Raw genomic sequence first — 26,612 nt, 5'->3', positions numbered from 1 at the left:
CCAGGTCTCTGTTGTTGCCACGATATCATAGTCCCATGTGATAACTTGTGCCTGCAGCTCAGCAACCTTACTTACCTACGTACATGCACTCCAAACCCATCTTAGACTGCCTTACGTTCGCCCCTGTCTGATCCCTCCTATTTCTGAACAATTCTTTACTCTAGTGCTATTTGCCTCTCCCAGTCCTTTATGCACCTTATTTCTTGTCTTGAATGTTTCATCCTATTGTTCATACCGTTGCAAATTTGTTTAAATCCTTCCGCACAGAATTAGTTTACCTTCCTGCGAGGACATTGGCTCCAGCTCTGTTGACGTGCAACCTATTCACCTTGAACAGGTCCCTCCTGCCCCAGAACTGGTCCCAATGCCCCAGGAATCTGAAGCTCTCCTTCCGGCACCATTTCTCCAGCCACACATTAACCTGTTTTATCCGACTATTCCTATACTCACCAGCGCATAGCACCGGGAGTAATCCAGAGATTACCTTTGAGGTCCTGCTTTTTAACTTCCTCCCGAGCTCCTGAAACTCTGACTGCAGGACATCAATGCTTTTCCTTCCTAGGTCATTAGTTCCCACATGGACCACAACTTCTGGCTGTTTCCCTTTCCCCCCATAACATGTTCTGTACCCGCTCAGTGATGTCCTTTACCCTGGCACCAGGAAGGCAACACACCATGCGGGACTCACATCGGCGGTTGCAGAAATGCCAGTCTATCCCCGACTATCTAATCCCCTATGACCACTGCATTTCTACACTTTGCATGAGATGGCACAGCAGTCATTTGCCCCACAGTGCAGTGGATGTGCTCTAAAGGTGTAGTGCCAGAGGACTGGCGGATAGCTAATGTAATAACTATATTTAAGAAAGGGGATCGAACATATCGAGGGAATTATAGACCAGTCAGCTTAACGGTGGTAGGAAAAATAATGGAATCCCTACCTAAGGAGAATACAGAACATCCAGAAACCAAAAATATAATAATGAATAGTCAGCATGGATTTCAAAAGGGAAAGTCTTGCTTGACCTACTTTATTTAATTTTTTTGAAGAGGTAACAGAGAGAGTTGACAATGGTAATGCAATGGTATTGTAATTTATCTGGATTTTCAAGAGACCTTTTTTAGTCAGTACGTAACAAGCCCAACACGAGAGGGGGCAGTTTTGGATTTAGCTTTGGGGAATGAAGCTGGGCAGGTGGAGGGGTTTTAGTGGGAGAGCACTTGGGTGCCAGTGACTATAATTCAGTCAGATTCAAGTTAGTCATGGATAAGGACAAGGAGAAGCCTGGAATAAAAGTCCCAAATTGGGGAAAAGCTAATTTTGCTAAGTTAAGGAGTGATTTGGCCACAGTGGACTGGAAACAGCTACTTGTGGGTAAATCAGTGGGAGGCATTCAAGGAGGAGATCCGGAAGACTCAGGCCAAACATGTGCCCTTAAAGAAAAAGGGTGGGAATAATAATTCTAGAGCTCCCTGGATGTCTAGGGACTTACAGGGGAGGATAAAGAAAAAAGAGACGCTTATATCATATACCAACGGCTAAATACTATAGAATCTTTAGAGGAATATAGAAAGTTAAGAGGCAAAATTTAAAAGGATATTAGGAATGCTAAGAGAGAGCATGAAAAATTCTTGGCTAGTAAAATTAAGAAAAACCCTAAGATGTTCTATAAATATATTAAGAGTAAGAGTGTAACTAAAGAAAGGGTTGGGCCTATTAGAGACCATGAGGATAATCTTTGTGTGGAGGCGGAAGATGTTGGTAAGGTTCTTAATACTTGGCATCTGTTTTCACAAAGGTAAGGGCAACGCAGGTACTGCTATCGAGGAAGAGTGTGATATTCTGGATGAAATAAGCATAGTGAGAGAGGAAGTATTAAGGGGTTTAGCAGCTTTGAAAGTAGATAAGTCCCCAGGCCCGGATGAAATGCATCCCAAGCTGTTGAGCGAAGTAAAAGGAAATAGCAGAGGCTTTGACCATAATTTTCCACTCCTCTTTGGATTTGGGTATGGTGCCAGAGGATTGGAGGACTGCTAATGTAGTACCCTTGTTTAAGAAAGAGAAAGGGATAGGCCGAGTAATTACAGGCTTGTCAGCCGAATCTCAGTGGTGGGAAACTTATTGGAAAAAATCCTGAAAGACAGGATAAATCTACATTTGGAAAGGCAAAGATTAATTAGGGACAGTCAGCACAGATTTGTTAAGGGAAGATTGTGTTTGACTAACCTGATTGAATTTTTTGAGGAGGTAACCGAGAGGTTCGATGAGGGTAGTGCATACGAACTTTAGCAAAGCTTTTGATAAGGTCCCACATGGTAGACTGGTCACGAAGGTTAAAGCCCATGGGATCTAGGGCAAAGTGGCAAGTTGGATCCAAAATTGGCTTAGAGATAAGAATCAAAGGTTAATGGTTGATGGATGATTTTGTGATTGGAAGGATGTTTCCAGTTGGGTGCCGCAGGGCTCAGTACTGGGTCCCTTGCTTTTTGTGGTATATATCAACGATTTAGATTTGAATATAGGGAGCATGACTAAGAAGTTTGCAGATGACACTAAAATTGGCTGTGTGGTTGATAATAAAGAAGAAAGTCATAGGCTGCAGGAGGATATCAATTTACTGGTCAGGTGGGCAGAGCAGTGGCAAATGGAATTTAATTCAGAGAAGTGTGAGGTAATGCACTTTGGAAGGGCTAATAAGGAAAGGGTATACACATTAAGTGGTAGGGCACTTAATAGTGTAGATGAACAAAGTGACCTTGGAGTGCTTGTCCACAGATCCTTGAAAATAGCAGGCCAGGTAGATAAGGTGGTTAAGGCGGCATATGGAATGCTTGCCTTTATTGGCCGAGGCATAGAATATAAGAACAGGGAGGTTATGCTTAATTTGTATAATACTTAGGCCACAGCTGGAGTACTGAGTGCAGTTTTGGTCGCCGTATTATAGGAAGGACGTGATTGCACTAGAGAGGGTGCAGAGGAGATTTACTAGTATGCTGCCTGGAATGGAGAATCTTAGTTATGAGGACAGATTGGATAAACTGGGTTTGTTCTCATTGGAACAGAGGAGGTTGAGAGGAGACCTCATTGAGGTGTACAAAATATTGAGGGGCCTGGATATCGTGGATAGCAGGGGCCTATTTCCATTGGTGGAGGGGTCTATTACGAGGGGGCATAGTTTTAAGGTGGTTGGTGGAAGGTTTAGAGGGGATTTGAGGGAGGGCTTCTTTACGCAGAGGGTTGTGGGGATCTGGAACTCACTGCCTGGAATAGTGGTGGATGCAGAAACCCTCACCGTATTTAAAAGATGGTTGGATGGACACTTAAAATGCCGTAACCTGCAGGATTACGGACCTAGAGCTGGTAATTGGGATTAGACTGGATGACCTCTTGTTGGCCGGCGCAGATATGATGGTAAGTACTGCAGGGAATCAAATACAGCCAGGGTGATCGCCTGGAAGGGTCGGAGAGGAACTTAGGGGTAAGGATACACAAATCATAAAGTAGCAATGCACGTTAATAAGGCCATAAAAAAGCAAGCTGGGGTTCATTTCTCAAAGGATAGAATTGATAGAGAAGTTATGTTAAACTTGTATAGAACCATGGTTAGACCACACTTGGATATTGTGCACAATTCTGGTCTCTATATTATATAAAGGATATAGAGGCATTGACAAAGGTGCAAAAAAGATTCACAAGGATTATACTAGAACTGCGGGGATAAAGCTCATCAGGAAAGGCTGAACAGGCTGTGGCACTTTTCTCCAGAAAAGAGAAGGCTGAGGGGTGACCTGATAGAGGTCTTTAAACTAATGAAAGGGTTTGATAAGGCAGACGTAGAGAAAATATTTCCACTTGTGGGGGTACCAAAACTACAGACATGAATACAAGATAATCACTTAACTCCAATAGGAAATTCAGGAGAAACTTCTTTACCCAAAGAGTGGTAGGAACATGGAACTCACTACCACGAGTAGCAGTCGAGGCCAACAGCATACCTCCATTTAAGGGGAAGCTAGTGCAGGCAGCAGTGAGTAGGGCTGCAGTATGGTGAGAGATTGTAGAGGGATGTGATCGGGGCCCAGGAGAGGCATGAGTTCGGGGCCAGAAGAGGCGAGGGCCCAGGGTCAGCATGGGCCAGCCCACACTGCAATATGTGTGTGCACTAGGTCTGTGCAGCAGAACTGGTCTCCCGTCGTCTTGGTTAATCCTTGCCACTGGACCAAGACCTAACTCTGTCAAGCCCATGTGGTGGCTGGTGTGCAACGGCCACCACACGTTAAAAAAATCCACCCTTCAAAATTTAGTTCGGAACCTGGAATTTTAGGTCCTTCACTGAAACACCTGTGAACTTTTTGACGTGGAAGCAAGTCATCCTCGATTCGAGGAACTGCCTATGATGATGAAATAAACACACGAACGAGAAAGGAATGGAAGGATAAGGATATGCTGATAGGGTTAGAGGGGTGGGAGGAGGTGTGTGTGGAGCATATACGCTGGCATAGAGAAGTTGAGTCGAATGGCTTATTTCTGTGTTGTCGACTCTAGATCCCTTCCCATTCCCCTGTTCCAAACATTGTTCTCTTTTCACTTTTGACCTGATGCCTGGATCGCAGTACTGCTGAAATAAAATTTTATTTTTTAATCTCTGACTTGATTGACAGGACAGTCACTGCAAGATGTGATATTGGGTGAAACAGATCTGATTAATTGTATAGCATATCCTCTTGTCTTGTATTGTCAGCCTGGACATCAAAAGGAAGAGGTAGTTCTGCAATTTTCCCATTTTGCTGTGCTATTTGAGTCAGAAGCAAATGAAGGACTCTGGGGAATTCATATGCTGTAAAGCTTTTCATTACGAACACTTGGTCCAAAGTTGCTGGAGAGAGCTTTTATTATTTTGGAACAGATGGTTTACAGTTAAGTGAAATACTGTAATCTGTCTAATCTGTGGAGTTTTTCTGCTGTATACTTTAATGTCTTAATAAACATATTAGTAGCAGTTAGCTGGACTGTCATTGCGGGCTAGGAAACCAGTGCGCAACGGACAGCATGCCTGCAATGCGCACCCAAAGCTGAAGGCCAAAGCTTGCTGGAAATTGGACCATGGGTGTAGACACCAATCAGTGTGCAGCTCGCTGGTTGGGGCCTGGAAAATTTGGTGAAAGATCTTATGGCACCATTTGAAGAGGAGTAGGGGAATTCCCCATAGTGCCCTAGTCAATATTTATCCCTGAACCATCTCTAAAACAGATTATCAGGTCATTTATCTCATGGCTGTTTGTGAGACCTTGCTGTGCACAAATTAGCTGCCACATTTCTCTACCTTACAATACTGATGACACTTCAAAATTACATAATTGGCTTTGAAGCACTTTGGGATGTCCCATGGCCGTAAAAGGCATTACAGTCTATAAATGTGAGTCCTTTCCTTTCCTTTTTACATGATTGAATTCCTTACTGAGGGTTTTTCTAAGCACTGTTTTGCACCTGCCTTACAGAATACATTGCAACAAAGTGCATTCTAGAAAGAGATCCAATTTATTTGGCATTATAAACCAGCTTAATGGGAAAATCTTTCAGATTTCTGTGGTCCAACTGGTATTTTTACTCTTCCAATCTTTCTGTTCCCAGTCTGCTTTTCTTTTCCATGGAAATGTGGTTCAGTTCATCTCATATCTCATTCTTGCATTTTCAACTATTACACTAACACTCATACATTTTAAACTGCTAACACCAAAATTATTCATCAACTTGAAAGTTTTGGCCTTGAGCTAACAGTCTGGTTCTCCTGCCTCTAAATTCTCTCTCGGCTGCATTTGAAAAAAATAATATTGTGTCAATGAAGTGACTGATATTCTAACTAGCATGCAAGGTTTTACCAATCACACTTTCTGCTTTTATAGCTGCTAAATATAACTTTACTGAAAACTGTCAACTATTGTCTGAATGACCCTCCAGCAGCTACTCCTTTTGGTGTTTTACTGAAACTGTCTTGCAATTTATGCGAAATCTCCTTTCCACCTCTTCCATCCCTCGATAACAACAATTTGTATTTATATAGCACCTTCAACATAGTGAAACGTCCCAAGATGTTTCATAGGAGTATTACGAGATTAAAAATTTGACACCGAGCCGCATAACTAGAAACTAGCACAGGTGACCAAAAGCTTGGCCAAAGAGATATGTGTTAAGGAGCGTCTTGAAGGAGGAAAGAGAGTAAGAGAGGCGGAGAGGTTTGGGAAGGGAGTTACAGAGCTTGGGGCCTAGGAAACAGAAGGCACGGCCACCAAGGTTGAGTGCTTATAAACATAGATGCTCAAGAGGGCAGAATTAGAGGAGCACAGATCTCGAGGGGTTCTGGGGCAGGAGGAGATTACAGGGATAGGGAGGGGCGAGGCCATGGAGAAATTTGAAAATAAGGATGAGAATTTTGAAATCGAGGCATTGCTTAACCGGAAGCCAATGTAGATCAGCGAGCACAGGGGTGATGGGTGAGTGGGACTTGGTATGAGATAGGACACGGGCAGCCAAGTTTTGGATCACCTCTAGTTTACGTAGGGTAGAATGTGGGAGGCCAGCCAGGAGTGCGTTGGAATAGTCAAGTCTAGAGGTAACAAAGGCATGGATAAAGGCTTCAGCCGCGGACGAGCTGAGGCAAGAGCGGAGATGGGCGATGTTATGAAGGTGGAAATAGGCGGTCTTAGTTATGCTGCGCATATGTGGTCGAAAACTAATTTCAGGGTCAAATATGAAACCAAGATTTCGAACAGTCTGGTTCAGCCTCAGACAGAAGTTGGGGAGTGGGATGGAGTCAGTGGCTATGGAATGGAGTTTTTGGCGGGTACCGAAGATAATGGCTTTGGTCTTCCCAATGTTCAATTGGAGAAAATTTGTGCTCATCCAGAACTGGATGTCGGACAAGCAGTCTGACAATTTAGAGACCGTGGAGGAGTCGAGAGAAGTGGTAGTGAGGTAGAGTTGGGTGTCATCAGTGTACATGTGGAAACTGATGCTGTGTTTCCGGATGATGTTGCCAAGGGACAACATGTAGATGAGAAATAGGAGGGGGTCAAGGATAGATCCTTGGGGGACACCAGAGATAACGATATGGGGCAGGAAGAGAAGCCGTTGCAGGTGATTTTCTGGCTATGATTAGGTCGATAAGAATGGAAACAGGCAAGTGCAGTCCTACCCAACTGGACCACGGTGGAGAGCTGTTGGAGAAGGATAGAGTGGTCAACCGTGTCAAAGGCTGCAATCAAGTCAAGAAGGACGAGGACGGATAGTTTGCCTTTGTCATACTTACAAAGGATGTCATTTGTGACTTTGATGAGAGCCGTTTTATTACTGTGGCAGGCGCGGAAACTGGATTGGAGGGATTCAAACATGGAATTGCGGGAATGATGGGCACGGATTTGGGAGGCAACACGTTAAAGGACTTTGGAGAGGAAAGGGAGGTTGGCGATGGGACGGTAGTTTGCAAGGACGGAGGGGGTTAAGGGTTGGATTTTTGAGGAGAGGGGTGATGACGGCAGATTTGAGGGAGAGGGGTCAGTACCGGAGACGAGCGAACCATTAACAATGTCAGTTAACATGGGAGCCAGAAAAGGAAATTGGGTAATCAGCAGTTTGGTGGGGCTAGGGTAAAGGGAGCAGGAGGTTAATCACAAGAACAGGATGAGCTTGAAAAGGTCATGAGGGGAGATCGGAGAGAAACTGGAGAAAGATGCGAGGTCAGGGTTGGAGCAGGGGGCTTGCTTCGAGGAAGTTTGGACTGGTGGGGAAGGAAGGGAAGAGGCAGAGGTGGCCGAACGAATGGTCTCAATCTTGGAGATAAAGTCGTCCATGAGCTCCTCACACTTATTTTCGGAGGTGAGGGTGGAGACTGGGGAGAGGGGTTTAAAAGGCAGTTAGCTGTGGAGAATAGAAGCCAGGGTTGATCATTACATTCCAGAATGATTTTGGAATAGTGAGCGATTTTGGTAGAAGAGTGCAGGACCTGATAGTGCTTTATGTGGTCCAACCAGATCTGGCGGTGAATGGCTAAAACAGTGATCTGCCATATCCCTTCAAGTCTGCGGCCCTTGGACTTAAGAGTTCTGGTCTTGAGTTTACCATCTGACTCTCTTGCATCTATCTCCCTACTGCATTTAAAAAATAAATATTACTGTTGCTTCTCCTAATTGTTCTTTCTTGCTCCCTTCCCAAGGTCAAAATAATCAGCCTACATGGTCTTTTCCTGCATCCTCAGCGTGTTGAAGGATTGAGATGGACTGTGGTGCCCCGGTCCTTGAAATGAACCTGAGCTCGCCATCATTCTGTATTTATATTACATGTATATTATGTGATTCTTGCATTGTCTAGACTATTTTTATTTCTCCAGTGCAAATATCATTGTCCAATAACAGTAGCAGGCATGACTTCATCATTACTAGATTTCCATATCTACTCAATGAGATACATAAACAGATCTGAACTCTCTCCTGTGCAACTCAGTAATTATCCCAGAAATTTCACTAGCTTATTCGAGATGCTACTTCCAGTTAGACTCTTTCTTTTGTTCCTTTGTTACTCTCTCACCCTCCCTACTTCTCATTCTCTCAGTTTTGGCCTACTGCACTGACCATGGGGAGATAGAAAAATCAGACTCGTAATTAGACTTTCTTTTTAATTTGGAAGTCAAAAAGTTGAACTTCATGATTTAAGGTACTATTCAAATCAGTTATTATAACTTTCAATAAGCTATACAAAGTTTACAAATACATTCCTCACCTAAAAACTGCTGTCTGTTTGCCTGTCGTTTAATTGCTAGCTTCACCAAATCTGCAGTTGGATTTGGCATGTCAGCCACTTCTCCATAGGTATTGACTGCTCTTTGAAGTATCTCATTGCTTCGCATCTTCTCTGCCAAATCATCCTCTGACTAGATGAAACCATAAAGTATTAATATCTGCACAATACAGTGTTCTGTTTAATACAAACGCCATTACAAAATAACAACGCTTCAGAATGCTTTTATGTTGTTAATTCTCAGCAGCTGGATAGAAACTCACTAAGTGTGCGAATATTTTCCTGTGAATAAAATCTTCATCCAAAAATACTTCGAAAAATCGTTGTGATTTTCATTCCCCATTAGGTGAGGGATAAATGTCAAGTACATAGAAGCCAATCTCTGAGCAGTATTTCCGTTCCATTTTCATATATGATTTTCTTTAAAAAGATTGCCCTCTTCATTGATTGCTCCTATAGCAGGCACCTCACCAACATGCAGCCTTCTCCAGCTCCCACAATGGTATGGCTTCAGATAATTGATAAAACAGCATAGAAATAACTGAAAGATGTTGAACATAATCATGGCTCTTTGTAACTATACTGATTGCGAGGTTCCTTCTTGAATGATTTTTCACCAATTCATGGGCTCAATTTTCCCCGTTTTTTTTGGCGTATTTATTTTTTTCAAAGTTTCCCCCTGCAATCTGCACTGGTGTAACTGACTTATTTATGTTTCAAGGGACCACCTATGATGATGATGATGATGATTTTTCTAGGCCAGTTTTTTTTTTTAAATGTTCCCTCATGTCTGCGCTGGTTTTTTCAATTGTTCGCAGTTTGGCCAACATTTTTTTCTCTTAGGTCGGTGTCTCTGGCCACTCCCGAGAATCCTTCTGGTGAGTTAAGAAAACCAGCGCACATTCACAAATCTGCGCTGAAAGACGCTATTGTTTGTAAATCGAAGATTTTGGAGGGTGTCAAGAACACTGCAAAAATCAATAATAAAGTTCAACTTTTTTTTTTAAACCTGTCAACGTAGAAGTGTAAATTTGTTGGATTTCAGAAGTTCTCATTTTTTAAACTCACTCGCGCGCCAAAACCAAACGTCTTGAAGCAGGGCTGGAGGGTCGTAGGTTTGGCCAGTACAAACGGCCCCACGCCCGGACACAGGGGCTTGGGGCTCGGCTACAAAACAAGCCGTGGGGTGGGTGGGGAGAAGAGAGAGAGCGAGGTGCTGATCGGAAGGGCTTGGAGCCCGGGGAGGGAGAGAAGTCACAAGGCTCCAATTAGTATTGGTGGGGGGGGGAGGGGAGAGGAGAAGTCACAAGACCTTTGGGTGTGGTCCATCCATACAGACCTGGAGAGATACAATTGCAAACCTGTGCTGCCTACTTTCCTGCCGTTTTGAACTTCTTTCAAAGGTTAAATTTAAGTACGGGGGCAATACTAACAATGCCAGACCTTGTGCGAGCCTTCTGCATCATGGTGCGCCATAGGAGAGAATTGATTCAACTTCATCGTATCAGGAACATCAGAACCCATAGGATGCTGGACAGGAGGCCTTACCCACCTCGGATATATCGAGACAGGTGTTCGTACCTCCACCTGAGTGATGCAGACTGTGTCAGAAGGCTGCATTTCCACAAAGAAGTTGTAAGTGAGATCTGTGAGTTGGTCAAAGCAGACCTGCAACCTAGAAGCATCAGGAGGACTGCTTTGTCAGTCGAAGTGAAGGTTACAGCTGCACTTTCATTCTATGCCTCCGGATCATTTCAAACTACAACTGGGGTGTGCGCACCATCTCTCAACATACAACATATGTCTCCATTCGCCAGGTCACAGGTGAACGCACGTAGGAATGACTTCATAAAGTTCCCCATGACCACCCAAGCAATCTATAACAGGGCTGTGGGCTTCTCCAGGATTGCTGGCTTCCCAAAGGTACACGGCTGCATTGATTGTACCCACATAGCCTTGCGAGCACCTTTGAAGGATTCTGAGATATACAGGAACAGAAAAGGCTTCCACTCCATTAATGTGCAGCTCGTGTGTGACGACATGCATCATATCAGGTCAGTCGATGCAAGATATCCTGGCAGCACCCATGATGCATTCATCCTACGCAACAGCATTATATCTGCCATGTTTCAGCAGCAGTAGCCAGAAGGGTCGAGCTGGCTACTGGGAGACAAAGGGTATAGCCTCACCACGTGGCTCATGACGCCCCTACACGTAACCTGTACGGAAGCTGACCATCAATACAACATGTCACACATTGCGATGCACAGCATCATTGAGAGGACCATTGGCATATTGAAATAGAGTTTCCGATGCCTGGACCATTCTGGAGACTACTTGCTGTAGATTGTCGGTCAGTTCACTGTTGTGTGTTGCATGCTGCATAACTTAGCCATCATGAGGCAGCAGCACCTGGTAGTGGAAGACCCACCTGTGGTGAGAGTGGCTGATGACAATGATGTGGAAGATGCAGGTGATGAGCAGGAGGAGGAGGACAATGATGAGGAAGCCATGCAAGTGTCTGAGGCCGGAGCACTACAACAGAGGAGGGCGGGCCATTGTGCCCTTTTAACGATTGCTCGAGTCTTGCGCCAGCAGCTCATCCGTGAACGCTTTCCTGATGCCCGAGGGCTCAGCGACAACTATTCCACATGGACATGTTTACTGTTTGGAGCTGTTCCGTAATGTTGTGTTGTGTTAATGGAACATGATTCATTTTTAAAGTAAAATATATTTAATTGAAAAGTTTACAATGTACTTAACTTCAATAAAATTATTCTTGTATCAAACTATACGTTAATATCACTCTTTAAGAGCACTTATAAACTTGTAAATTTACATAACTTAAAAATGTTTTAATTTGAGAACAGTTACAACAGTAACAATAGCAGCAGCAAAGAAAATCTGCACCCATCTCTCATACCCCTTATTCTCAGACCGCCCGCTGCGCTTGGTCTTGGACATTCCACCACCCCTGCCCACAGGTGGTGGCGCAGTGTTTCTGGGCTTGATATCAAACTTATTCTTTCTAACATCTCGGGTACTGTGCATCTCTTGAGGGTGGGGGGCGTCGGCATTCGGCGGCAAGTTGGAGGGCCTGGCTTTGGGCTCTTCAGAGGCTGGTGTGGGGATTGGAGTGGAAGTAACAATTGATTCTGTCAATGGGTGCGGGGTCTGGGCATGTTCCCTTATTGCAGCAGCTAACTCCAATGTGCCGTCCCTCATGCGCCCTGACAGTGTCTCAATGACCTGCAACATTCCCTCCCTCATGTTGAGCAAAACTGTCTGAACTACCTGCAACATTCCCTCCCTTGTGGTCAGTGACGTGGTTTGCACTACCTCTGACATTCCCTCCCTCATGGCCACTATTCCCTCACTGATGGTCCCGGATATTGTTCCTATTTCCCATGTCATTGCTGTTACTTCTCCCGACAGTCCCGCTACCTCATCACTCACCCCACTGATGGCGTCCAGGAGTGATCGGGTAAGGTCAATGCTCTCCGCACTCAATGACATCATCTGAACCACATCTGTTAGATCCTGCACCTCAGGAGAGCACAGTCGAGCTTTCCTTCCCCTACTTCCCACAGGTGTGGCTCGCACCCCAACACTGGGGCCCGCAGCCTGGGATGGTGTGAAACCATGGAATGTCCCACCAACATTCAAACCACTAGTCACGGAAGGGTCCGTCACCTCCATGACCGGCACCTCCTCCAAAGTCAGTACAACAATGAGAGCTTCATCCAGCTCCATCCCCTCCCCCTCACCCCCATGTTCTTGTTTTGAAGGGTTGGATTGGAAGATGTTCTCCTCTTCAGGCTCGTCTTCATCTGAATCTTCTTCTGCATCGTCAGGGTTGGCCTCAAATTCTGCAAGATATAACAGAACAGTCAAATGGTTAGCAACAGAGGAAGGGGCAGGGTGGGCGGCATGATTAGGCTCACACATCGCAGGCCAGGCAGGAGGCTGATTTGAAGGACCATGATGAATTTGCAGGACTTACCCTCTCACTTGAGTGTGGGCTCAATTTGTGCAGTACTGATTGCTTTTTTACAAGCAGGACCCATTAAAGCAGCGACCCTCTCTTCCAAGGGTGTCAGTGGGTGCAGATTTTCCGGGCTTCCGTCTGCTCGAGTTCTTTCCCTTTTGTTGTGTGCCACCTTCCTCTGCAAAGATGAAAATGCAACTTTTTAGAGAGGGTGTCTTTCTGCTGGGTGGGACATATACAGCTGGTCACATTTACAATTGTAAATTCCATTGAATAAATGAAAATATTACTTACACTAACTATTTGACCAAGGTCTTGCCACTTCTTTTTACACTGGCCTCCAGATCACATGGTGGTCACCATTGCACAGAAATCTTTTGCAACTTGGTTCCAGCGTTTCTTTGGGTGGAACTTTTATGTGGCCTCTGCTGGTGTCCAGCTCCTGCCATCTGTTCTTAATCACAGTAACTCGTGCCTCCACTTCTTCCTGTAAGAAATTCTTGGTCCTCGCTCCGCGTTGTATCTTGTATTGCTCCAGCTGTGATTTTCCCAATGTTCTCACACAGCACTCCTTCTCACACATACAACTGGTTCTTTAAAAATGACCAACTGCCAAATCCGAGCTGTACTGAGCATGCGCGTCCATTGGAACGACATCAAAAACTTACTTTTTTTTCGCCCGCGCATGCGCAGAAGGCGTGGCTTTGAGATTTTTGCACAGACATCAGACTCCAGCCTGAGGCGACTGGACACGCTGCGCTGCGCCAAATTCGAATTATACATTGGGGAAACTTTGGCAAAATATTTCTGGCACATTTCTGGCCTAAAAAAACGGGCGTAACTCTGGCAATACGCCAGAAAACGGGCTTGGGGAAAATTGAGCCCAATATACCTAATCAACTTTTAATATACTGTCGTTATGAAGAGGCATAGTTCCTTCTCCTGATCTTTATGCTGGAAACTGTACATGTAGACATTGGTTAAAGACAGAATTGGACATGACTATGATGCCCCCCCACCGTCTACTTGCTGCCAGCACTCATCGTCTAGGCTCGCATGAGGAACAACCTATTTGGGAGATGCATCAGTGGAGCATACCCCATAGACAGCTACTTAAGAGGAGGGGAGAAAAACTAGAAAAAAAATCTGTTCTACGGCATGGGTTTAAAAATAACAAGATCACACTTCTTATCTATTTTTCAACATTAAAATTGAAGTCAAAAAATTAATTGAATCTCTATGCTTGCAGCATAAAGTGTACTTACCTGAGCTTTTCCATATTTAGCTCGAGGACTCTGAGGATAGGTTCTCAAAAGTTCATTAAAGGCCTTGAGTGCTTCTTCAGATTTGCCCTAAAGGGTGAAGGGAGAAAAGGTTTTATGGTAATGTTTTGGAAACGTTTGTAAATCCTGCAAATAAAAACCCTACAACTGATATTTCATACATAAGAACATAAGAAATAGGAGCAGGATTAGGCCATTTGGCCCCTCAAGCCTGCTCCGCCATTCAATAAGATCACAACTGCTCTGATCTTGGTCTCAACTCCATTTCCCTGCCCACTCCCCATAACCCTTCACTCCCTTATCATTCAAAAATCTGTCTACCTCTACCTTAAATATATTCAATGACTCAGCCTCCACAGCTCTCTGGAGTAGAGAATTCCACAGATTCACGACCCACAGAGAAGGAATTCCTCCTCAACTACGTTTTAAATGGACGACCCCTTATTCCGAAACTGTGCCCTCTAGTTCTAGATTCCCCCACGAGGGGAAACATCCTCTCTGCATCTACCCTGTCAAGCCTCCTAATAAGCTTGTATGTTTCAATAAGGTCACCTCTCATTCTTCTAAACTCCAATGAGTATAGGCTCAACCTTTCTTAATATGACAATCCCATCATCTCAGAAATCAACCTAGTGAACCTTCTCTGAAATGTCCCCGATGCAAGTATATCCCTCCTTAAATAAAGAGGCCAAAACTGTATGCAGTACTCCAGGTGTGGTCTTGCCAATGCCCTGTACAGTTGTAGCAGGACTTACCTATTTTTATACTCCATCCCCCTTGCCTTCCTGATGCTGTACCTGCATGCTAACTTTTTGTGTCTCATGTACAAGGACCCCCACGTCCCTCTGTACTGCAGCATTTTGTAATCTCTCTCCATTTAAATAATAATTTGCTTTTTTATTTTTGCCCACTTAGCCTATTTATATCCCTTTGCAGATTCTTTTTATGTCCTCACAAATTGCTTTCCCACCTATCTTTGTATCATCAGCAAATTTGGCTACATTATACTCAGTCCCTTCAGCCAAGTCATTAATATAAATTATGAACAGTTGAGGCCCCAGCACTGATCCCTGTGGCACCCCACCAGTTAGTTTGCCAAACTGAAAACGACCCATTTATCCCGACTCTCTGTTTTGTGTCAGTTAGCCAATCCTCTAGCTATGCTAATATATTACCCCCAGCCCCATGAGCTCTTATCTTGTGCAGTAACCTTTTGTGTGGCATCTTATCGAATGCTTTCTGGAAATCCAAATACACCACATCCATTGGTTCCTCCTTATCCACCCTTCGAATCTTTCCTTCTCACTGGAAGTTATTTTTGCTGAGCTTTATGAAATATCTCCTTAAATGTATGCCGCTGATTATCTACCGTCTTGCCCTTTAATCTATTTTCCCAGTCCACTTTAGCCAACTCTGCCTTCATACCTTTGTAATTGCCTTTATTTAGGTTCAGGACACTGGTTTGACACCCAACTTTCTCACTCTCAAACCGAATTTGAAATTCTACCATGCTATGATCACTCTTTCCTAGAGGATCCTTTATTATGAGATCATTAATTAATCATTAATTAATCCAGTCTCATTACACAGTACCAAATCTAAGATAGCCTACTCCCTGGTTGGTTCCACAAAGTATTGTTCTAAGAAACCATCCCGAATACACTCTATTAACTTATCCTCAAGGCTACCGTGGCCAATTTGATTTGTCTAATCAATATGAAGATTAAAATCGGCCATGATTATTTCAATACCTTTCTTACAAGTCTCCATTATTCCTTGATTTATGCTCTGTCCTACAGTCTAGCTACTGTTTGGGGGCCTGTAGACCACTCCGACCAGTGACTTCTTTATCTTATTATTTCTTATCTCCACCCAAACTAATTCTACATCTTGATCTTCTGAGCCAATATCATTTCTTACTACTGCACTGATCTAATCCTTTATTAGCAGAGCTACCCCACCCCCTTTTCCTTTCTGCCTATCCTTCCGAAATATCAAATTCCCCTGAATATTCAGTTCCCAGCCTTGGTCACCTTGCATCCACATCTCTAATGGCTATCAGATCATACCCATTTATTTCTACTTGTGCCGTCAACTCATCTATCTTGTTACGAATGCTGCGTGCGTTCAGATAAAGAGCTTTTAATTTTGTCTTTACCATTTTTCCCTACTTTGACCCCACTTTCTGATGCATTCTTATGTTGATATGCTCTGTCCCTTCCTGTCACACTCTGGTTATCATTACGCCTATTGCTACCCTGCACTATTACCTTCTCCTTTCTCTTTGAATATTAAACATTTCCTCTCACCTGAACCCTCCCCCCAACTCTTTAGTTTAAAGCCCTATCTAGAAGCATCTTATAGTTGCCACTGCAGCATCCAATTGTTTCATAAATGATTGTGAATTAATTCCATATTGTTGATCGCTGAAGAATTTCCTGATATTAGGCCCAATTTGATTTTTAAAAAAACTGATATTAACCTAGGTGTCTTTGTCCTACTTTCATGAGATATTTTAAAGTAATATTCTGAATTAACTTTTTCCACATCATTAGTTATCTTGTATACTTCTATAAGATCACCTCTTCAACATCACCTTTCCAGACCGAAGAACACAAATTTACCAGACATTCCTCCGAATATACATCTCCAACACTGGCACAAATTGCTTAAACATCTATCAACAGATCTGGCTCGACTACCCAAAGCTCCACCAGGCCGCATCCCTCTCTTCCAAAACGACCCACCACTCCAGGGTCATCCTGGAGTATAAGGATAATCACAGGCTTCTCTTTAACCCACCACCAACCATCCATTTCCTTAGACCCTCTCCCCAGTCCCTTCCAACCTCATCAAAATGCGCAAGGAACTCAGGGACTTTTTTTTTTTTTTAAACTGCTGCCTCTGAAGCTTCACCCTCCCTCCCTCCCACCCACCCTATCCCTCAACCTGTCTCTCTCTTTTCTCTGACATCTCCATTCGTGCGCTCGCTGGACTTAAATTGTCCACAGGACCCACCTCTTTCTCCTTTGACCCCATTCAGACTAAACTGCTGACTTTGTGGTTTCCCATGTTAGCTGACATTGTAAATAGTTTGCTCTCCTCAGGCACTGTTCCCTCCCTTTCAAAACAGTTGTCATCACCTCCCTCTTTTTAAAAAAAAAAATAACCTCGACCTTGCAAACCATGCCCCATATCTCCAACTTCGTTTTCCTTCCAAAGTCCACAAATATATTGTGGTCTTCCCTCTCATCCGCAACTCTTTTTTTGAATCTCTACAAATAGGTTTCTGCCCCTGCTGCACCACTGAAACAGCCCCAAACAGAGTCATGAAAAAATTCTCTGTGACTAAGATCGTGGTGCGTTGTCCCTCCTCAACCGCTCTGCAGCCTTACACATGGTTGATCCCATCATCCTTCTCCAATGCCTTAAACAATTTGTACTTATATATTGCATCCCAAGGCGATTTACAGATGCATAATTAAACAGATGGATGCCGAGCCAAAGAAGAGATACTAGGAGAGATTTTATGAGGAGAAGGTGGTATCAGAGAACTGGGGTGGGGGGCAGGAAAGAAACCAAAGGGTGATATTAGGAGGGATCAAAAGCTTATTCATATAGGTGGTTTTTAAATCAGATTTTAAATAGGATTTGAAGAGGCAGAGGGGTTTAGGGAGGGAATTCCAGATCTTGGGGCCTAGGGCCCAGATGGCTGACAGCACAGCCACCAATGGTGCAGCAAAGGGAACAGGCGAAATCACAAGAGGCTAGAGTCAGAGAAATGGAGAGTTTGGGGGGTGATTGTTAGGCTGGAGAAGACCATAAAGATGGGAGGGGAAAGGCCATTAAGATTTTATAAGGAGAAGGTGGCATCAGAGAACTGGGGGGCGGGGGAGGAAAGGAGAGAGACTGTGGGGGAGGGGGGGGGGAAGGCAGAGTGACTGGAGGGGGGGGGGAGAGGCAGAGTGACTGGGGGGGGAGGAAAGGAGAGAGACTGTGGGGGAGGGGGGGGGAGGCAGAGTGACTGGGGGCGGGAGGAGAGCGACTGGGGGCGGGAGGAGAGCGACTGGGGGCGGGAGGAGAGCGACTGGGGCCGGGAGGAGAGCGACTGGGGCCGGGAGGAGAGCGACTGGGGCCGGGAGGAGAGCGACTGGGGCCGGGAGGAGAGCGACTGGGGCCGGGAGGAGAGCGACTGGGGCCGGGAGGAGAGCGACTGGGGGCGGGAGGAGAGCGACTGGGGGCGGGAGGAGAGCGACTGGGGGCGGGAGGAGAGCGACTGGGGGCGGGAGGAGAGCGACTGGGGGCGGGAGGAGAGCGACTGGGGGCGGGAGGAGAGCGACTGGGGGCGGGAGGAGAGCGACTGGGGGCGGGAGGAGAGCGACTGGGGGCGGGAGGAGAGCGACTGGGGGCGGGAGGAGAGCGACTGGGGGCGGGAGGAGAGCGACTGGGGGCGGGAGGAGAGCGACTGGGGGCGGGAGGAGAGCGACTGGGGGCGGGAGGAGAGCGACTGGGGGCGGGAGGAGAGCGACTGGGGGCGGGAGGAGAGCGACTGGGGGCGGGAGGAGAGCGACTGGGGGCGGGAGGAGAGCGACTGGGGGCGGGAGGAGAGCGACTGGGGGCGGGAGGAGAGCGACTGGGGGCGGGAGGAGAGCGACTGGGGGCGGGAGGAGAGCGACTGGGGGCGGGAGGAGAGCGACTGGGGGCGGGAGGAGAGCGACTGGGGGCGGGAGGAGAGCGACTGGGGGCGGGAGGAGAGCGACTGGGGGCGGGAGGAGAGCGACGGGGGGCTGGAGGAGAGCGACGGGGGCGGGAGGAGAGCGACGGGGGCGGGAGGAGAGCGACGGGGGCGGGAGGAGAGTGACGGGGGCGGGAGGAGAGTGACGGGGGCGGGAGGAGAGTGACGGGGGCGGGAGGAGAGTGACGGGGGCGGGAGGAGAGTGACGGGGGCGGGGGGGAAGTGGAGTGTGACGGGGGGGGGGGGGTGGAAGAGGAGTGAGACGTGGGGGGGGCGGGGGGGTGGAAGAGGAGTGAGACGTGGGGGGGGCGGGGGGGTGGAAGAGGAGTGTGACGGGGGGGGGTGGGGAGGAGTGTGACGGGGGGGGGGGAAAGAGTGACGGGGGGGGGAGAGGAGAGTGACGTGGGGTGGGGGGGGAAAGAGGAGAGTGATGGGAGGGGGGGAAGAGAGGAGAGTGACGGAGGGGGGGAAGAGAGGAGAGTGACGGAGGGGGGGTGAGAGGAGAGTGACGGGGGGGGGGGAGGAGGGGAGGAAGGAGAGTGACGGGGGGGAGGAAGGAGAGTGACGGGGGGGAGGGGGGAGGAAGGTGAGTGACGGGGGCGGGGGGAGGAGGAAGGAGAGTGACTGGGTTGCTGGGGGGGGGAAGGAGGAGCGTGACGGGGGGGGGGGGTGTGGAGAGGAGAGTGAAGGGGGGGGAAAAAGGAGAGTGATGGGCGGGGGGGGAGAGGAGAGTGATGGGGGGGAGGGGAAAGAGGAGAGTGACGGGGGGGGCGAGGGAGAGGAGAGTGACGGGGGGGGGTGAAGAGGAGAGTGATGGGCGGGGGGGGAAAGGAGATTGATGGGGGGGGGGGGAAGAGGAGAGTGACGGGGGGGGGGGGGGGGAGAGGAGAGTGACGGGGTGGGGGGAGAGGAGAGTGACGGGGGGGGAGGGGGGAGAGGAGAGTGACGGGGGGGGGGGAAAGAGGAGAGTGACGGGGGGGGGGGAAGAGGAGAGTGACGGGGGGGGGGGAAGAGGAGAGTGACGGGGGGGGGGGAAGAGGAGAGTGACGGGGGGGGGGGGGAAGAGGAGAGTGACGGGGGGGGGGGAAGAGGAGAGTGACGGGGGGGGGGAAGAGGAGAGTGACGGGGGGGGGGAAGAGGAGAGTGACGGGGGGGGGGGAGAGGAGAGTGACGGGGGGGGGGGAAGAGGAGAGTGACGGGGGAGGGGGGGAGAGGAGAGTGACGGGGGGGGGGGAGAGGAGAGTGACGGGGGGGGGGGAGGGGGGGAGGAAGGAGAGTGACGGCGGGGGGCGGGGGAAGAGGAAGGAGAGTGACGTGGGGGGGAGGAGAGTGACGGGGGGGGGTGAAGGAGAGTGACGGGGAGGGGGAAGGAGAGTGACGGGGGGGGGAAGGAGAGTGACGGGGGTGCGGAAGGAGAGTGACGGGGGGCGGGGAAGGAGAGTGACGGGGTGGGGGGGGAAGGAGAGTGACGGGGGTGCGGAAGGAGAGTGACGGGGGTGCGGAAGGAGAGTGACGGGGGGGGGGGAAAGAGGAGAGTGACGTGGGGGGGAAAGAGGAGAGTGATGGGGGGGGAAGAGAGAGGAGAGTGACGGGGGGGGGGGGAAGAGGAGCGTGACGGGGGGGGGAGAGGAGAGTGACGGGGGGAGGGGAAAGAGGAGAGTGACGGGGGGGAGGCGAGGGAGAGGAGATTGACGGGGGGGCGGGAAGAGGAGAGAGACGGGGGGGGTGGGGGGGGAGGGGAGAGTGACGGGGGGGGGAAGAGGAGAGTGACGGGGGGGGGAAGGAGATTGACGGGGGGGGGGGGGGAGAGGAGAGTGCCGGGGGGGGGGGGGGAAGGAGAGTGCCGGGGGGGGGGGGGAAGGAGAGTGACGGGGGGGGGGAAGGAGAGTGACGGGGGGGGGGGAAGGAGAGTGACGGGGGGGGGGAAGGAGAGTGACGGGGGGGGGGGAAGGAGAGTGACGGGGGGGGGGAAGGAGAGTGACGGGGGGGGGGAAGGAGAGTGACGGGGGGGGGAAGGAGAGTGACGGGGGGGGGGGAAGGAGAGTGACGGGGGGGGAAGGAGAGTGACGGGGGGGGGGGGGGGAAGGAGAGTGACGGGAGGGGGGAAGGAGAGTGACGGGAGGGGGGAAGGAGAGTGACGGGGGGGGGGGAAGGAGAGTGACGGGGGGGGGGGGAAGGAGAGTGCCGGGGGGTGAGAGGAGATTGACGAGGGGGGGGTGGGGGAAAGAGGAGAGTGACGGGGGGGGGGAAGGAGAGTGACGGGGGTGGGTGGGAGAGGAGAGTGACGGGGGGGGGGGGGGAGAGGAGAGTGACGGGGGGGGGGGGGAGGAGAGTGAAGGGGGGGGGAAGGAGAGTGACGGGGGGGGGGGGGAAGAGGAGAGTGACGGGGGGGGGGGAAGAGGAGAGTGACGGGGGGGGAAGAGAGGAGAGTGACGGGGGGGGGAAGAGAGGAGAGTGACGGGGGGGGGAAGAGAGGAGAGTGACGTGGGGGGGAAGAGAGGAGAGTGACGGGGGGGGGAAGAGAGTGACGGGGGGGGAAGGAGAGTGACGGGGGGGGGGAAGGAGAGTGACGGGGGGGGGGGGGAGGAGAGTGACGGGGGGGGAAGGAGAGTGACGGGGGGGGGGAAGGAGAGTGACGGGGGGGGGAAGGAGAGTGACGGGGGGGGGAAGGAGAGTGACGGGGGGGGGAAGGAGAGTGACGGGGGGGGAAGGAGAGTGACGGGGGGGGAAGGAGAGTGACGGGGGGGGGAGAGGAGATTGACGAGGGGGGGGGAAAGAGGAGAGTGACGTGGGGGGGGGGGAAGAGAGAGGAGAGTGACGGGGGGGGGAGGGGGGAGAGGAGAGTGACGGGGGTGGGATGGGAGGAAGGAGAGTGACGGGGGGGAGGAAGGAGAGTGACGGGGGGGGGGGGGGAGGAGGAAGGAGAGTGACTGGGTGGGGGGGAGGGAGGAGAGTGACTGGGTGACGGGGGGGGGAGGAAGGAGAGTGACGGGGGGGGGGGGGGGAGAAAGGAGAGTGCCGGGGGCGGGGGGGGGAAAGGAAGGAGAGTGACGGGGGGGGGGTGGGAGAGGAGAGTGACGGGGGGGGGGGGGGAAGAGGAGAGTGGCGGGGGTGGGGGGAGAGGAGAGTGACGGGGGAGGGGGGGGAGAGGAGAGTGACGGGGGGGGGGGGAGAGGATAGTGACGGGGGGGGAGGGGGGGAGGAAGGAGAGTGACGGCGGGGGCGGGGGAAGAGGAAGGAGAGTGACGGGGGGGGAGGAGAGTGACGGGGGGGGTGAAGGAGAGTGACGGGGGAGGGGGAAGGAGAGTGACGGGGGGGAAGGAGAGTGACGGGGGGGGGGGGAGGAGAGTGACGGGGGGGGGGGGGAGGAGAGTGACGGGGGTGGGGGGGAGGAGAGTGACGGGGGTGGGGGGGAGGAGAGTGACGGGGGTGGGGGGGAGGAGAGTGACGGGGGGGGGAAGGAGAGTGACGGGGGGGGGGAAGGAGAGTGACGGGGGGGAGAAGGAGAGTGACGGGGGGAGAAGGAGAGTGACGGGGGGGAGAAGGAGAGTGACGGGGGGGGGAGAAGGAGAGTGACGGGGGGGGGAGAAGGAGAGTGACGGGGGGGGGAGAAGGAGAGTGACGGGGGGGGGGAGAAGGAGAGTGACGGGGGGGGGAGGAGAGTGACGGGGGGGGGAGGAGAGTGACGGGGGGGGGAGGAGAGTGACGGACGGACTGGGGGGGGGGGGGGAGAGTGACGGACGGACGGGGGGCGGGGGGAAGGAGAGTGACGGGGGGGGGGGGAGGAGAGTGACGGGGGATGGGGAAGGAGAGTGACGGGGGGGGGGAAGGAGAGTGACGGGGGGGGGAAGGAGAGTGACGGGGGGGGGAAGGAGAGTGACGGGGGGGGGAAGGAGAGTGACGGGGGGGGGGGGAAGGAGAGTGACGGGGGGGGGGGAAGGAGAGTGACGGGGGGGGAAGGAGAGTGACGGGGGGGGGAAGGAGAGTGACGGGGGGGGGAAGGAGAGTGACGGGGGGGGGAAGGAGAGTGACGGGGGGGGGAAGGAGAGTGACGGGGGGGGGAAGGAGAGTGACGGGGGGGAAGGAGAGTGACGGGGGGGGAAGGAGAGTGACGGGGGGGGGGGGAAGGAGAGTGACGGGGGGGGGGGGAAGGAGAGTGACGGGGGGTGGAAGGAGAGTGACGGGGGGGGGAAGGAGAGTGACGGGGGGGGGAAGGAGAGTGACGGGGGGGGGGAAGGAGAGTGACGGGGGGGGGAAGGAGAGTGACGGGGGGGGGGAAGGAGAGTGACGGGAGGGGGGGGAAGGAGAGTGACGGGAGGGGGGGAAGGAGAGTGACGGGAGGGGGGGGAAGGAGAGTGACGGGGGGGGGAAGGAGAGTGACGGGGGGGGGGGGAAGGAGAGTGACGGGGGGGGGGGAAGGAGAGTGACGGGGGGGGAAGGAAGGAGAGTGACGGGGGGGGGAAGGAAGGAGAGTGACGGGGGGGGGGGGAAGAGGAGAGTGACGGGGGGGGGGGGAAAGAGAGGAGAGTGACGGGGGGGTGGTGTGGGGAAGAGGAAAGTGACGGGGGGGTGGGGGGGAGAGAGGAGAGTGATGGGGGGAGGGGGGGGGAAGAGGAGAGTGATGGGGGGGGGAAAAAGGAGAGTGACGGGGGGGTGGAGGAGAGTGACGGGGGGGGTGGAGGAGAGTGACGGGGGGGGGTGGAGGAGAGTGACGGGGGGGGTGGAGGAGAGTGACGGGGGGGGTGGAGGAGAGTGACGGGGGGGGTGGAGGAGAGTGACGGGGGGGGTGGAGGAGAGTGACGGGGGGGGTGGAGGAGAGTGACGGGGGGGTGGAGGAGAGTGACGGGGGGGTGGAGGAGAGTGACGGGGGGGGGAAGGAGAGTGACGGAGGGGGGAAGGAGAGTGACGGAGGGGGGAAGGAGAGTGACGGAGGGGGGAAGGAGAGTGACGGAGGGGGGAAGGAGAGTGACGGAGGGGGGAAGGAGAGTGACGGAGGGGGGAAGGAGAGTGACGGAGGGGGGAAGGAGAGTGACGGGGGGGGGGGGGGAAAGAGAGGAGAGTGACGGGGGGGGGGTGGGGAAGAGGAGAGTGACGGGGGGGGTGGGGGGGGAGAGAGGAGAGTGACGGGGGGAGGGAAAGAGAGGAGAGTGCCGGGGGGTGAGAGGAGATTGACGAGGGGGGGGGGGGGGAAAGAGGAGAGTGACGGGGGTGGGGGGAGAGAGGAGAGTGATGGGGGGGGGAGAGGGGGAGGAAGGAGAGTGACGGCGGGGGGCGGGGGAAGAGGATGAAGAGTGACGGGGGGGGGGAGGAGAGTGACGGGGGGGGTGAAGGAGAGTGACGGGGGAGGGGGAAGGAGAGTGACGGGGGGGGGGGGAGGAGAGTGACGGGGGGGGGAGGAGAATGACGGGGGGGGAAGGAGAGTGACGGGGGGGGGAAGGAGAGTGACGGGGGGGGGGGTTGGAAGGAGAGTGACGGGGGGGGGGGTTGGAAGGAGAGTGACGGGGGGGGGGGGAAGGAGAGTGACGGGGGGGGGGGGAAGGAGAGTGACGGGGGGGGAAGGAGAGTGACGGGGGGGGAAGGAGAGTGACGGGGGGGGGGGAAGGAGAGTGACGGCGGGGGGGGAGGAGAGTGACGGGGGGGGGAGGAGAGTGACGGACGGACGGGGGGGGGGGGGGGGAGAGTGACGGACGGACGGGGGGGGGGAAGGAGAGTGACGGGGGGGGAAGGAGAGTGACGGGGGGGGAAGGAGAGTGACGGGGGGGGAAGGAGAGTGACGGGGGGGGAAGAAGAGTGACGGGGGGGGGAGGAGAGTGACGGTGGGGGGAGGAGAGTGACGGGGGGGGGAGGAGAGTGACGGGGGGGGGAGGAGAGTGACGGGGGGGGGAGGAGAGTGACGGGGGGGGGAGGAGAGTGACGGGGGGGGGAGGAGAGTGACGGGGGGGGGAGGAGAGTGACGGGGGGGAAGGAGAGTGACGGGGGGGAAGGAAGGAGAGTGACGGGGGGGGAAGGAAGGAGAGTGACGGGGGGGGGGAGGAAGGAGAGTGACGGGGGGGGGGAAGGAGAGTGACGGGGGTGGGAAGGAGAGTGACGTGGGGGGGGGAAGGAGAGTGACGGGGGGAAGGAGAGTGACAGGGGGGGGGGAAGGAGAGTTAGGGGGGGGGGAAGGAGAGTGACGGGGGGAAGGAGAGTGACGGCGGGGGAAGGAGAATGACGGGGGGGGGGGGGGAAGAGGAGAGTGACGGGGGGGGGGAAGAGGAGAGTGACGGGGGGGGGGGGGAAGAGAGGAGAGTGACGGGGGGGGGGGGGGGTGGGGAAGAGGAAAGTGACGGGGGGTGGGGGGGGGAGAGAGGAGAGTGACGGGGGGGGAGGGGGGGGGGAGAGAGGTGAGTGACGGGGGGGAGAGGAGATTGACGAGGGGGGGGAAAGAGGAGAGTGACGGGGGGGGAGAGGAGAGTGACGGGGGGGGGGAGAGAGAGAGAGGAGAGTGACGGGGGGGGGGGAAGAGGAGAGTGACGGGGGGGGAGAGGAGAGTGACGGGGGGGGGAGAGGAGAGTGACGGGGGGGAGGGGAAAGAGAGTGACGGGGGGGGGCGAGGGAGAGGAGATTGACGGGGGGGCGGGAACAGGAGAGTGACGGGGGGGGTGGGGGGGGGAGGGGAGAGTGACGGGGGGAAGGAGATTGACGGGGGGGGGGGGAAAGAGGAGTGTGACGGGGGGGGGGGGGGGAGAGGAGAGTGACGGGGGGGGAGGGGGGAGAGGAGAGTGACTGGGTAGCGGGGGGAGTGAGGAGAGAGACTAGGGGGGGTGAAAGGAGAGAGACTGGGGGGGGAAAGGCGAGTGACGGGGGGGGAGGAGAGTGACGGGGGGAGAAGGAGAGTGACGGGGGGGGGGGAGGAGAGTGACGGGGGGGGGGGGAAGGTGAGTGACGGGGGGGGGAGGAGAGTGACGGGGGGGGGGAGGAGAGTGACGGGGGGGGAGGAGAGTGACGGGGGGGGGAGGAGAATGACGGGGGGGAAGGAGAGTGACGGGGGGGGAAGGAGAGTGACGGGGGGGGGTTGGAAGGAGAGTGACGGGGGGGGGGGGGTTGGAAGGAGAGTGAGGGGGGGGGGGAAGGAGAGTGACGGGGTGGGGAAGGAGAGTGACGGGGGGGGGAGGAGAATGACGGGGGGGGAAGGAGAGTGACGGGGGGGAAGGAGAGTGACGGGGGGGGAAGGAGAGTGACGGGGGGGGGGAAGGAGAGTGACGGCGGGGGGGAGGAGAGTGACGGGGGGGGGGAGGAGAGTGACGGACGGACGGGGGGGGGGGGGGAGAGTGACGGACGGACGGGGGGGGGGGAAGGAGAGTGACGGGGGGGAAGGAGAGTGACGGGGGGGGAAGGAGAGTGACGGGGGGGGAAGAAGAGTGACGGGGGGGGGAAGGAGAGTGACGGGGGGGGAAGGAGAGTGACGGGGGGGGAAGAAGAGTGACGGGGGGGGGAGGAGAGTGACGGTGGGGGAGGAGAGTGACGGGGGGGGAGGAGAGTGACGGGGGGGGGAGGAGAGTGACGGGGGGGGGAGGAGAGTGACGGGGGAGAAGTGACGGGGGGGAGGAGAGTGACGGGGGGGGGGAGGAGAGTGACGGGGGGGGGGAGGAGAGTGATGGGGGGGGGAGGAGAGTGACGGGGGGGAAGGAGAGTGACGGGGGGGAAGGAGAGTGACGGGGGGGAAGGAAGGAGAGTGACGGGGGGGGAAGGAAGGAGAGTGACGGGGGGGGGAAGGAAGGAGAGTGACGGGGGGGGGAAGGAAGGAGAGTGACGGGGGGGGGGAAGGAAGGAGAG

At 53.0% G+C, this 26,612-nt stretch overlaps 1 protein-coding gene across 1 annotated transcript in view; it reads right to left on the bottom strand.

Moving 5' to 3' along the window:
- Window positions 1-26,612, bottom strand: part of unm_hu7910 (un-named hu7910) — a 397,894-nt gene that overhangs the window by 85,373 nt on the left and 285,909 nt on the right. Inside the window, 2 exon segments of the mRNA XM_070891910.1 lie at window positions 8,774-8,924; window positions 14,045-14,131. Coding sequence (XP_070748011.1) covers window positions 8,774-8,924; window positions 14,045-14,131 — 238 coding nt within the window.

This window comes from Pristiophorus japonicus, chromosome 1 (genome assembly GCF_044704955.1).
Source record: "Pristiophorus japonicus isolate sPriJap1 chromosome 1, sPriJap1.hap1, whole genome shotgun sequence".
NCBI lineage: Eukaryota > Metazoa > Chordata > Chondrichthyes > Pristiophoridae > Pristiophorus > Pristiophorus japonicus.
This window is presented reverse-complemented; position numbering and strand designations above follow the sequence as displayed.